General features: G+C 34.9%; 1 protein-coding gene across 3 annotated transcripts; it reads left to right on the top strand.

Moving 5' to 3' along the window:
* Positions 1-616: 616 nt before the first annotated feature.
* On the top strand, positions 617-13,834 carry LOC108218702 (probable UDP-N-acetylglucosamine--peptide N-acetylglucosaminyltransferase SPINDLY). 3 transcript variants are annotated; one of them, XM_017391774.2, is made up of 18 exons: positions 617-896; positions 1,392-1,805; positions 3,227-3,388; positions 3,532-3,707; positions 3,840-3,915; positions 5,147-5,275; positions 5,471-5,590; positions 5,681-5,749; positions 5,834-5,915; positions 6,970-7,064; positions 7,799-7,863; positions 8,522-8,720; positions 8,935-9,129; positions 9,446-9,540; positions 9,622-9,757; positions 9,865-10,082; positions 11,661-11,788; positions 13,109-13,834. In XM_017391774.2, exons 2-18 carry the CDS (start codon positions 1,392-1,394, stop codon positions 13,528-13,530), a joined length of 2,781 nt encoding a protein of 926 aa, XP_017247263.1. In that variant the 5' UTR covers positions 617-896; the 3' UTR covers positions 13,531-13,834. The 3 variants fall into 3 exon arrangements, 2 of the variants coding, with proteins under 2 accessions (XP_017247263.1, XP_017247264.1); XR_010291170.1 differs by having other exon boundaries at positions 619-896; positions 9,622-9,768; XM_017391775.2 differs by having other exon boundaries at positions 774-896; positions 1,382-1,805.
* The last annotated feature ends 388 nt before the right edge of the window (positions 13,835-14,222 follow it).

Genomic DNA, 14,222 nt, shown 5'->3' with positions numbered 1-14,222 from the left:
TAAGATTCAAGAGTGGTGGATATTGAAGCGCAAGTCTCCCACAAGAAAAAGTCAGAAACATTTTTATTTATGTGTAATGGAAATCATATCATAGTTCCATTACTTGCACCACTATACGCTGCTTTCTTCTTAAGTTTCAAAACTAGGCACACCAGAAATTAAAATCAAATTCTGCTCAATATCGATGATCTAAACGATGCATTAGTTTTCCGAATTCGAGTTTTGATCTAAACGAGTCGAATTGAATTGTTCATTCAATAAAATAAGATGAAAATTCAAGCTTAATTCTCAAGCCATAATAAATCATTTAAAGTCAATTAGCTCGTAGCAAATTTAGTTCAATTAAACCTAAACTATATAATAAAAGTAAAATTTAAGAAAATTTTATTATAGTTATAAATAAACTCAAATTCAATGAATCTTTAAAAAAAATTGTTATAATTGTTATAATAACATACGATTTCAACGCACGAGCTCGAAAGTCGAAAGCCTCGTCTTGAATTACGCCAAGAAAATATAGGCGGTAACGGTAATATATAACAAAAGCAGGGGTAAAAAGGTAAATAGCAGCACTGAATACTTTAATTAATACCAGTGGGGGCTAGCACAGCACACGGTAGCGCAATCAAAACGCGAAAGGGGAGACAACGGGAAAGCACTCCTGGACCCCACTCTTCAATTTTACACAACCACACCATCAAACCCTGCTTAAAATCTAGCGAGACTCACAGAGAGAGACAGCGAGAGAGAGAGAGATTCTAATTCGAGAGAGAGAGAGAGAGAGAGAGCGTCACCGCCTCTCCCCCCTTTTTTCATATTTCCCTCTCTCCCAAACCCCTTCCCTCTCACAAACACACACATAAATCTCGCTTTCATTACACGCCTCTATTGACACGGTAATAAACTACTTCTACTTGCTACTACCTCGTATTTCTGTCTGATTACGTGCTTCAATTTTATTACCACTTTCTCGTGCTCTAATTTCTTTTGTTTGTAATAACCTAATTGACTGCTTTATGTTTGTTTCAGTTAGTTCATTCATATGTACAATTGTACTTTAATTTGTGTTTTTTTATTACATGTCTCTATTAGGGTTTTTGTGATTGTAACTGTTTTTAATAGTTGCTATTGTTATTAATTTGACTGTTTGATTGTTACAACTACATTGTGTAAATTCGTTTTCGATTCGAAACTGTTCTTGCAATATTTTACATTCGGTTATAAAGTTGTCAGTGTTAGGTATATTTCGCTATTCCAGTTATTTGAATTTGAATTGTAGGCAAGATTGAACACTTTCGTGGGGTTGTTTTATTTTTTTTCTTTTGATATCTTTAAATTGCTCGACTTTTTTTTACTGTGATCAGTGATATTGAATTTCTAGTGCCAAACAGATGGCGTGGACAGAGCAGGATGTTGGTAGTGGCAAAGAGAAGGAAGTTATTGGGGATAATGGGTACTTGCAAGAAGGGAAACTGTCTCCCGCTGCCAAAGAAACCACCCGGGGTTGCACCAGTCCTGTTGAAAATGCTTTTGATGGCAAGGATGCACTCTCTTATGCCAACATTCTTCGCTCTAGGAATAAATTTGTTGATGCACTTGCCATTTATGAGAGCATTGTGGAAAAAGATGGTGGAAATGTTGAAGCCTATATTGGCAAAGGAATTTGCCTGCAGGCGCAAAATATGTTAAGGCCTGCTTTCGAGAGTTTTTCGGAAGCTATTAAGCTGGATCCAGAAAATTCTTGTGCCCTCACTCATTGTGGGATTTTGTACAAAGACGAAGGTCGACTGGTCGAGGCTGCTGAGGTATGCTTCTAGCACTCGTACTGTTTAGGGTGGAGTTGTTGTAAAAATTATCGTAATGTGAAGTCCTGATGTTGGTTTGTTAATATCCATTTTTTGTGCATTAGTGGAGTTTCCTTGATAAGTATCCAAACTGTGTAATTTTCTTCAGTTCGATTGTATTTCTATTCACAATGAAATTAATTGTAGTCAATAATACCAGTGAGATGTGATATCAGATCATTAATTTCTCAGTGACCACTCACCTTGTTACCCAGACTTTTCAATTTGCCCTCTCGTGTTGACCGAACAGACATGGGTTTGGGGTACTGAATTAACTGGATCTTTCATATTGAAACCAGACACTTCATCTTGCAACAACCTAAGTTTAAAATGATTTAAGAATGCACTGCAACAATTTCTTTGTAGAGAGTTTGGGAAGGAATAAGGTCCATAAATGACTTCTAATATGCTTTTTTGCTCTTATTCATTGGATATGACATATCATCACAGGCATAAGTTTTAATGGTAGAAAACACTACTAAAAAGGAATTATGAACATTAATATGCAAGTAAAATTAGAGAAACATGTAGAAAAAGATATTTTGTTAGAGAGAAAAATCAGTTGGGATCCATAAGACAGATTGGTTTGCACTGCATTCTCGTATAATTCAAATCATAATTTGAAAACTACATCCACTACTTGTATTTATACGACCCATGTAAGTACCAACTTAACTATTGTTGAAATGACTCAGTTACCCTTGCAATAGTTATTACTGTTGGACTGATACTGCAGTCCTAACACACTGGACCTTTTAGTAGCCCTACACAATACGTAAACTACCAGTGAGTAAGATTCATCTTTGAAGATGCAAGTGAAAGTTGTTGCTTGCCAAAGAAATACATGAGTATTATCTGAAGTGCCATAATGGCACGAAGATATGCAAGGCAATATTTTTTGAAGTTCACTAATAAGATGTGTAATATGCTTTATTAAATAGGCAAGACTCTTTCGTCAAAAAAAAAAAAAAAAAAATAGGCAAGACTCTAAGAGATAGTTGATAATGACAAGGGTGGGATCAAGTCATTGACTACTTGCACGATGGAAGAATTTGGTTGAGCTAGCAAAACAGAACTTGTGTTTTGTGCTATTTCTATACATACATACATACATACATACATACATACATACATTGTCTTTGGTTGGTACAAGTTGATGGAATCTTTGTTTGTAAACAACTTACATTGCAACTGGATCCTAATAAGATACTTATAATGGTTGGCCTCATGTACTACCCTGTTCATGATATATTTGCAAATTTTAATTTTTCCTAATTCTTTGATGTTTGGAGCTGCTGATAATTTAGTTAACAATATAGTCATGCTTTCAAATGTACTTCTGAAGTTCATGTATAGTAGTATTGTACTTTTCTTTGATTCAGTCGTATGAGAAGGCTTTGAAAGCAGATTCTGGCTACAAACCTGCAGCAGAGTGCTTAGCAGTAGTGCTAACAGATCTTGGTACCAGCCTAAAGCTTGCTGGCAACACCCAGGAGGGTATCCAAAAGTATTATGAAGCTATCAAGATTGATCAACATTATGCAGTAAGTTTTTATCGTTTAATATCTTCTGTATCATGGTGCAGAGGAAAAAAAAAAAGCCCCCTTCATACTATGGAATGAAAGGTTGTATTCTGATGCACTACGGAATGAAAAGTTGTATTCTGATGGATTGATTTATAATGCAGCCTGCATATTATAATCTTGGAGTTGTTTATTCCGAGATGATGCAGTATGACATGGCACTTAATTTTTACGAGAAAGCTGCACTGGAAAGGCCCATGTATGCGGAAGCATATTGCAATATGGGGGTTATCTATAAGAATCGTGGAGAGTTGGAGTCTGCTATCACTTGTTATGAGAGGTTTCCTGCTTGTTAGCATCTAATTGAAAATCCTTTTCTTTTGATTATATATGACAATTCCAAGTAAGTACTCGTTTTGGTTAAATGTTATATTTCTGCTGGTAATCAATTCTTTTGCTGTTAACTATGCAGGTGTCTGGCTGTTTCTCCAAACTTTGAGATTGCAAAAAATAATATGGCCATTGCTTTGACAGATTTAGGGACAAAGGTTGTTTCCATTAATTTTTTAAAATTGAAGAGCGAGATTATGTGGATTTATTATCCTTTAGCTTACCAAACCTTACACATCCTTAAAACTAATCTTTGACTCTGAGCAAGTGCGCACATTATATTATGCCAATTAATGGAACTGTAGTGTGCAAGTTGTGGCTGTGCATGTATTTTACAGAATTAATAATGAAATAATCTTTTGAAGGAATTTGCCAAAGCTAGATTAGCGCAATACTGAATTGAATAATAGTGTGCAATTTAAACAGTGTGTATTATATAGAAGTAAGTTTTGATATAGTCTTACAGACAGCTCCTAGATATGTGTTTCTGGACGTTAGCAGATTAGCTGCTCTTTTGTAAGTTCATGGATCATTCACCTTTTTCAATTGCATTGTTTCTCTACTGTTAGTAGGGTCGTGCACTCGCACACAGTTTTTAAAAAAAGAGTAGTATATTCAAGACTTCATTTACCTCTTATGATTATATTGGGACCAATAATAATCACAACTTTTAGTCTTAATCCGGATAATATGGTCAGTGTATGATCTTTGTGGAGCATGGAGAGGGAAATATATTTAATTTCCTTGCTTTTAGATCTAGAGTGTGGACAACTCATTGACTGAGTCTTGGCAAATGGGTCTCCCTGTCATGGGTAAGCCGGTATGGTCCCTGCAACTTATGCTTAGATTGGTTTGGATCAACAACGAAGGTGTAGTATACATGGGTTGGTTCAGCCCGCTTACACCATAGTGTTTAGACATTACCAAATTTAAAATCAGTTGCATCACATTCCCTTCGATTCTTGAAAGTAAATTTATTAAATCGATGTGCAGTAGAGAGTGAGAGTTGAGAGTCCTTAGAAACGTCTAATATTATAGGCACACTCCTGCCATCACTTTCCATTTTTCATCTCCCTTCATGTGTGTCCGTGTGCTTGTTTTTGAGTTTACTTGTATTAATATTATAAATATTATTTTTATGATTACCTGTGGTTCTTCATGGATATGGCAAGTAATTTTTCTTCTTTACGTTACTTAATGTGTGTCAATCAATCCATATATGTAACGATGTTAGGTACCCTGTAAAAACCTGATTTTCTGGCTTAAATTCAATTCGTTATGTTGAAATTAAGTAACTACAAAGAGTTAATTATATAAATTTGTTCAGACATTTATATCTGCTTTGTTAGTCATATGAAATTGATAGGAACTCTTGATACTTTCGTTCAGGTAAAATTAGAGGGCGATATTAACCAAGGCGTGGCATATTACAAAAAAGCTCTGTACTATAACTGGCATTATGCCGATGCCATGTACAATCTAGGGGTTGCATATGGTGAAATGTTGAAGTTCGACATGGTACGTGATGAGAACTGAACTATTTTTCATTATTTTGCAACATAAAGCTGAATTTAATTTTTTTTGTGATGTCTTTCTATAATAAAATGTTCTTGTATGAGTTTTCTCAATTTCTTTTTCTGTATCCAGTGTGCTTATTTTAGTTTTTCCAAGTCGGATATTACTTTTGGTCTTAACTATATCTTATCTTTGTAGGCAATTGTGTTCTACGAACTTGCTTTCCACTTTAACCCTCACTGTGCGGAGGCATGCAACAATTTAGGTGTCATATATAAAGACCGTGACAATCTTGATAAAGCTGTCGAATGTTATCAGGTAACTCTTATGCCTATGGTTGAATTTGTAATTATCTTATCTTTTTATGTGGATGCAATAATCTTTGTTGTACTGTACTTTAACTTGTAGCTGGCATTATCAATCAAGCCGAACTTTTCTCAATCATTAAATAATCTTGGGGTAGTTTTTACTGTCCAGGTCAGTAGTGGACTCTTTACATGCATCTTGATTTGTGAATGACCATGTATCGAAAATGTCGGTGATAGCATTGATTTTGTGCAGGGTAAAATGGATGCTGCTGCGAGCATGATAGAAAAAGCTATTGTTGCGAACCCAACATATGCGGAAGCTTATAATAACTTAGGTCTTTATTCTTTTTTCTTCTCTTTATGAGCATCTTGTATAATGGTGCATATGTTGCTGTCTTGTATCTAGCTTGTAGTCCTTTTATAGCTTTGCAACAATTGAAGATGAGGAACTGTAATGAGTACTGACCTAAAAATATAATGACTGGTACTGTTTAAGATTGATTGATAATATTATTAAATAGTACACGTGACAGGTTAAGTTTAAACCATCAAACAAAAGTTATCATGGGTCATTAATAGAGACTAATTTAGTGTTGGTCCCCTTTTGAAGAATGTTTTTACTTTCATGAAATTTTGTGATGCAAATACTTAACTAGAATACATATTAACAGGTTTAGTATTGCGTATAGATATCTGTTATTCAGTTGTATTCATTCTGTAATTGCCTTCTGTAGTCAACTGTGGAGTAAATCTGTCTATACAAATTGTTTTATTTAGGCTGTTTCACAATATCGTTATCTTTTGCTTAAAATAATTGGAAGAGAGATTCCATTTTCTTAACTTTGCCAAGGACATTACTTTGGTGGATTTAAGTGTAAAATGGTTTCTTTTTTTTTTTTTTCCTTAATATTTAGAAGTTTCGCTTACCTATCTATCGTCTACTTGTATAGTTGTATGTGTTTAGTCACCCAAAAGTAGCAGTCATTGTGTTTGTTAGTACTGTGCGATAAGCAAACAATTACCTTCTAGCGATGACTTGTGAATTTATGCAGGGAGTCCAATATCACCCAAAAGGGGCTGTCATTGTATTTGTTAATGCTGTGCAATAAGCAAACAATTACCTTCTAGCGGTGACTTGTGAATTTATGCAGGGATTTCATTTTTTAAACTTATACAAGGACATGACTGTTGGATTTAAGAGGAAATTGGTTTATTTATTTCTTAATGTTAAAAGTTTCCATTACATATGCACTGTCTACTTTTTTTTCCCAAAAGTGGCAGTGATGTTGTTTGTTAGTACTGTGCAATAAGCAAACAATTACCTTCTAGCAGTGACTTGTGAATTATGATACTTCAGTCATTGTCATTTTAATTTTTTGGCGCATGCAGGGGTGCTGTATAGAGATGCTGGTGATATAACTTTGGCTATTGAAGCTTACGAGCAGTGCCTTAAGATAGATCCTGATTCTCGTAATGCAGGGCAGGTATTGCAATGTGCTAGTTGCTATTTATGTAGTTGTACATATAGGTCATGAGCATCCTTTTAAGTATTTGGCACAAACGTTTTTATGTTTTCTCTGCACTCAGACATTAGCTACCACTTCTTATTATATACCCAATTATATCATAAGAATGCATCAGATAAGCATTACCCATATTTGCGACCACTAGATGACTCGGCTAAAAGTGTCCAACATGGATACGTGTCCGAGTGTCGAACTCGGCAATAATTTGAATTGTTACATGTTTTTGGCCTAAAATAAGTGTCTGAGTGTCCATACCCATGTCCGAGTGTCGAGTGTCCGACATGGGTACTCGACACAAAATGAAGAGTATGTGGAGTACTCACAAATTTGGGATGATATTTGGAGGGTAACTATTGTTGTGTTTGTAAGTTAGTCCGGAGGTTCTTCTAAATCACGAGAAGATTGTAAAATGGATAACTACTCGTTCATGTCACAAACATGCTTACATAAATTTCACAACTTAATTAAATAAGTACCACCCAAATTTTGACAACGTAATCTACCTTTTCATTAAATGTTCCCCTCTCCTTGGGAGTTTGTTCAGGCTGGTGTAGACTGTAGTTAAGTAAACCAACAGAATTAAGAGAAGACAAACAAGCTCCTCATAGCATTATGGCTTATGCTGTTTTCATGATTTTAAGGACACTTTTTGTGGTTTCTTATGTTAGAATTTGCCGTCTGTTTTTATGCAGAATCGATTACTTGCAATGAACTACATACATGAGGGAACTGATGATAAACTCTTTGAAGCTCACAGGTTAAAACACAATCTCTCTTTTCTTGCACTTTAAATGTCAGCGTATATGAGTTCTAGCCATCAAGAGTTTACCTTCTGAACGTGACATTTTCATTTTGACTTATAATTTTCACAATTATAAAAGTTTCTAGCCATAAGAGGTTTCTAACAAAATATGGTAATTTACTTCTGAATACGGGACAGGGTAGTTTCCCTTCGAGTATTTGACGCTTTTTTCCCCAGAAGTTATTCTTTTTTATGTACTAGTCCTCGAATTTTCAAGGCTTGATGTTAACATTCAACAGAATCAACACATAGAATTGGGTTAATCATTTCAATTTAGAGAATACTCTAAACAAAAAAAATATAAGGATTTGGAACATATTTAATGTAGATGTTCATTTAGTAACGTATTACATAGATGGTACAGAATTCCGTTCCAAAGAGTAGATGTTTAAGCTTTTAAGAGTTGTGCTAGTTAGGGACTCCTCTAATGAAACATAAACTCTAGAATACTATTTGTGAGAACGAGGTAATTATTGGTCGAGTGGAAACTCAGCTAATAAGACCGCCATTTTACTGTATTATGAAATTCTCTTCCTAATTCTATCGGTACGAGCATCTATTTTTGGTCTTGAGCTTTTGCACTTTCTTATCTGTGTTCATGTGCTTGCTGCAGAGATTGGGGTAGGCGTTTCATGAAGTTATATCAGCAGTATACATCTTGGGATAACCCCAAAGATCCAGAAAGGCCACTTGTTATTGGATATGTATCTCCAGATTATTTTACTCATTCTGTATCATATTTTATCGAGGTTCCCCTTATTTTTCATGACTATGCCAACTACAAGGTGGTTGTTTATTCAGCAGTTGTGAAGGTATTAATTAAAAATATAGATATGTATACTTACATATCACTTGTTTTGGAATTTGCAAGTACACATCATGGTTATCTAAATGCTTCTTTGTCTGGAGTTTAAGAAACATTACATGTTGTGATTTATATATTTTTTTGTTTCATTTGTGTGGCTTGTTGAAAATAGTGGCCAATATTGCAAATATAATGTCATTCTTTTATCTACGAGGGTGCAGGCTGATGCGAAAACCAATAGATTTAGAGACAGAGTCTTGAGGAAGGGAGGGATATGGAGAGATATCTACGGGATTGATGAGAAGAAAGTCGCAAGCATGGTTAGAGAAGACAAGGTTGACATCTTGGTAGAATTAACTGGTCACACTGCAAATAATAAGTTGGGAATGTTGGCTTGCAAACCTGCACCTGTTCAGGTATGCGAAGGATATACCTACTATGCTTTTTGAGCAGTCAAATTTTCATATAATGAAAGAGTATAATTCTAGGGAAATGTCAAGTATCTAGCATTTCTTTCTTTCCTTTTTTTTTTCTGAGCAAATTTTATAATCGAATACAATAACAAGATACTTCTCTTCTGCTCTAGAAATGAAAGACTTGCTCATGATTTAACATTCACTTTTTGTTGAACCTATGCAAAACAATTCAAACTTACTGATGTTTTAACGTGATTTAGTTCATCTATCAATTTCATAAATTATATTTTCTTACAACCTCTGACTTGCTTCACAGGTTACCTGGATTGGATACCCAAATACAACTGGTTTGCCGACCATAGATTACAGAATATCTGATCCGCTGGCTGATCCTCCTAATACGAAACAGATGTAGGTGTTCTCTATGTATCTTTCCCTTCTAATTTTGTGCCGCAATGCGGGTATATGATGAAATTCATCTCATAACAACAGGCATGTGGAAGAGTTGGTCCGGTTACCAGAATGCTTTCTTTGTTATACACCGTCTCCTGAAGCTGGACCCCTGACTCAGACTCCTGCTCTTTCCAATGGATTCATCACATTTGGAAGCTTTAACAATCTAGCAAAGGTACAAATCAGGTTGGAATGAACACTGTTAATAGTACCAGGTTTTTGTCGCACTTAAAACTATTGTGTAGGATATGTATTTGATTATAACATATCTTTTGCTATCAGATAACACCCAAAGTATTGCAAGTTTGGGCAAGAATTCTATGCGCGGTTCCAAATTCACGTCTTGTTGTGAAGTGTAAGCCTTTTTGTTGTGATAATGTGAGACAGAGATTTCTTTCGACCTTGGAGCAATTAGGATTGGAATCACTGCGAGTTGACCTTTTGCCTCTCATCCTCTTCAATCATGATCATATGCAAGCCTATGCTCTTATGGATATCAGGTACGTTACCAATATATATATATTATCCTTATAATTTTTAGTGCACCTATCATATACATAACAGTAATATTCAGTTATCCATGACATTTGCCTATTCATTCTCTGTGTCAGTTTTTTTGAATTTTGGTGAATGATTGATTTGGAGCGTGTGAAAAATTAGAAACAAAATCCACTCTATCCCTGCCGTGAAAATATGAAATATAAAACAGGAAGATAATTTATGCACACCTATGGATCCATTATCAAAGGACTGGCCGGCTTTGATGCCTAAATTAACTAGGATTCAATCTCTGCATTCTGACATACTAGGATGGGGAAAACTTGTCACATAAGCTGTGTTACTATGACTCTTCCATTTAAGCTGCCATACCTGCGTCAAGAGTTAAGACACAGCGAAACAACACTTACCTTTGGGCTTTGGCTTAAAGTTGGGAACTTTGATCAACTAGAAGACCATGAATAACATGAACCTATGATGCAACTATAGATATTCTGTGTCATATACTATTTAATTTATATTAGATATATTATGTTGTGCCATAAGAGCAAGTCCAAGAGTGTGCTAGTTGAGGCCTTAAATATAATGTGTCCTAGTGATTTAGGACATACTTAGCTAACTTCAACTCCAACAATGTGCCTTATCCTCATTACATATTTAATATTTTATTCTTAAAAGTTTCCTTTCATCATTAAAGAACAATATAAAGAAGAGAGAGAAAGAGAATGTGTGTAATACTTTACTATAAAATCTAGGATAGGGCAAGCAAAGACGTGCCTCAAAAATAAGGCATGAAGAGCTTGTCCTAGTGATATAAGGCATCACTAGGACATTGTTGGATTAAGTTTTTCTATTAAATGCCCTAAATTATGACTTAGGACATCATATAAGGTATCTCTTGGACTTGCTCTAATGGCTTGTGTCCATAAATAGGACGTCCCTTGTCCCCAATTTTGAGACTGCTGAGCCTAACACTTGTATGTGTCGTGCCCAACTTCCGTACCCGATTCTGAGGTCAGGCAACATAACACATAAGCACATTTCACCATTTGATATGCATAATTAAATAAATAATTTTGTATAACATTATAATTCTTCATTATAAATACTGTATCAGTATCATGTCCCCAATTTTGAGACTGCTGAGTCTAACACTTGTGTGTGTTGTGCCCAACTCCCCTACCCGATTCCGAGTTCAGGCAACATAGCATAGAAGCAGAATTCACCATATGATATGCAAAATTAACCAAATAACATTTATAACATTATGATTCAGAATCACAAATTATGTTTCAGATATGTACTGACATGGGGGAAACACGTACAAAAGGCTGATTTGATTTACCTAAAATATAAATAAATAATAGAGATCTTCTTTGCACTGAAGTTAGTTGTGATGCATATGGATCAATTTGCTGCAGATTATGAACATGTTTAATCATATTGTATGCATCTATATACTTGCAGATATTTCTTTTGCCTCCCTTTCTGAGAGCATGCTTCGTGTACTTTTAAATTTTGTATAACTTAACTATACATGTATTTCTGAGGACCTGTCTACTGTTTGTGTTGTTTTATAGCTTGGATACTTTTCCATATGCGGGAACCACAACTACCTGTGAATCTTTGTACATGGGAGTTCCTTGTGTCACTATGGGAGGTTCAGTACATGCCAACAATGTTGGCGTGAGTCTCCTCAATGCAGTCGGTATGAAAGTATATACTTATTTAGTTACGACTTCTTATTAGTTCACAAATGCTTGATAATTAATTTCAAACTCATGTTGATTCTCAATTCAACCTTGCATGTATAATGTGTGTACCATGCCCAATATTAGAAATTGCTCTGCATAAGAATGCAGCCAATTTTCTCTTAAATCCAAGATTCCATCAAGTAAATGTCAAAAAGGATGCCAAAGCTTAGTTCCAATTAATTATAGAAACTAAAATTTGAAATAGTTTGAATTCAGATGCAGATTATAGTATAAATTTACTTACTATAGTTCGCAGCATTGAGGTGCCGTTCTTTGTGGCTGGAATGTACTACTCTTTTAATAGCTGTAAAAGCTTGAAAGCTATATAGCTCATGAATGGCTGATAGTCAATTAATCCTTAAAATGTAGGTTATTTACAAAGTTTTAAATTTTAATGCTGTAACCATGTGCATTCTTTTTTCTTTTTTCTTTTTTAACTATTATATATTTTCTTGAACAATTTGTGTACATTGATTCCGTTTACTTATATATTATGGTTTCCTTGCTAATGTCGTTTATGTATGTAATTACCTTTTGATGTGCTTTATTACTGTTGTTTATTCATGCTTCATTTTGGTAACTATTTTTATTAATTTTATATGAATGTTTTTTAACTAGTGTATTTATTTACTTATTTACTTGTGGGTAAGCTTTATTATTATTTGTAAACAATATGTCCTAACTCTTATATCATTTTTTTAAATCAAAACCTACCAAATACTTGTGTTTTTTGGCAAATTGTTGCTTCATGTCAAAAGTCTTTTCAAATCGATATTAGGGGCAATACTAACTGCCCCTAATGTTGGTTGGGCGACATGATACAATCAGACAATAATTAAGAGAAAATTAGAAAATATTCTGAGAACTATAACTTTAAAAAGGTGTGAATTTCTGTGGTATAAACAGCTGCATTTCCCTGTGGACCTGTGGTAATATATACTCTGGAAAGACATATATGTGACTTTATTCCTTTATGCATATATCTGCTGATTATAGTCTTATATTTCAAGTGCTGAAATACTGAAGTTTATCTAGAATATAGAGTGTGTAAAAAAATAGTTTAATGGAGCACAAATTGTGCATGCTGGTGCATCTGAGCTTCACTGGAGAGGGAATTGTAAAAGAATAAGTGTTGGGCTTAATTGACTTCCAATGTTCTTTGCCATGTTTTTGGTTTCGTCAAAACATAGTAGGTCTATGTTACATGTTATGGTCAATTTTTCCAGTTAGATCTATGTAGAAAATCATTTGATTACATGATTGGCTCATTCTAGGACTAGGACATCTGGTTGCAAGAACTGAAGATGAATATGTCGAACTGGCACTGCAGTTGGCCTCCGATGTTGCGGCTCTCTCAAATCTGAGACTGGGTCTGCGAGATCTGATGGCCAACTCCCCTCTCTGTGATGGAGCTAAATTTTGCAGTGGTTTAGAGTCGGCATACAGGAATATGTGGAGCAGGTATTGCAAGGGTGATGTGCCATATTTAAAGCGAATGGAGCTTTTGCAGCAGCAGGCGCCTCAGGAACAAATTGCTTCCAAGGAGTCTGCAGTCGAAGTATTATCAGAATCAACAAAGTTCACAATCTCCAAAGGTTCTTCTCCCGAGCCTACCATGGCAAATGGATTTAATACAGGCCCCTCTTTACTAAAGCCTTCCGCTAGTGAACAAAATGCAATAAGTCTACCAACCTAATATGTGAGGTCTGTGTAATTTTAAGGTTCACATGTTAAGTAAGTAGGGTATTGTTCTCAGTTATTCAAGCTTGTAATATATGCTGGCGTTTGAATATGGTGGCAACCACCTCTTATTAGGTTCATTTTTTATGGGAAAGAGGGCTGGTTATACTTCAAATCTCCAATTAATCTGGTAGGAAAAGAGTTGGGTGTTTTCACCAAGTAATATATACGGGATTGGATTTTTCGTGTTGCATCTCTTTCCCTTATAGTCCAAGACAGATGGTTTGTTATATATATACAAGGATCCGTTTTATACACCAGCCTTTTTTGTGATTCCAAAGATCAGTCTCTTCACCGTTTTACTTGTGAATTTTGCAAAGAAAGTTAGTTTTGTTATCAAATACGGTGCATGCTTGTAGAAATTGAGAATCAAAACTAATTGATTGATCTAGCTGTTTAGGATTTATATGATATTTATCAGAGTATTTTAGATAAATTCAGGATATTTAGCCAAATTGGAGTGTAATCAATAAATTGGTGATTTTTTTTGGAAGGATTGATGGGTGATTTTCAGAACACTGCTGCAGGATAAGAATAAGAATCATTGCACTAGTACTAGTTTAAAGAGTTTATTTTGGGGCTTATCAATCGAATTTCAGTAACGGCATTCATATACTTTTTTTTAACCGTTCAGTGTGCATTTTAATA

This window comes from Daucus carota, chromosome 4 (genome assembly GCF_001625215.2).
Source record: "Daucus carota subsp. sativus chromosome 4, DH1 v3.0, whole genome shotgun sequence".
NCBI classification, from domain to species: domain Eukaryota; kingdom Viridiplantae; phylum Streptophyta; class Magnoliopsida; order Apiales; family Apiaceae; genus Daucus; species Daucus carota.
The sequence above is the reverse complement of the archived record's forward strand: the minus strand, read 5'-3'. Positions and strand labels throughout refer to the sequence as shown.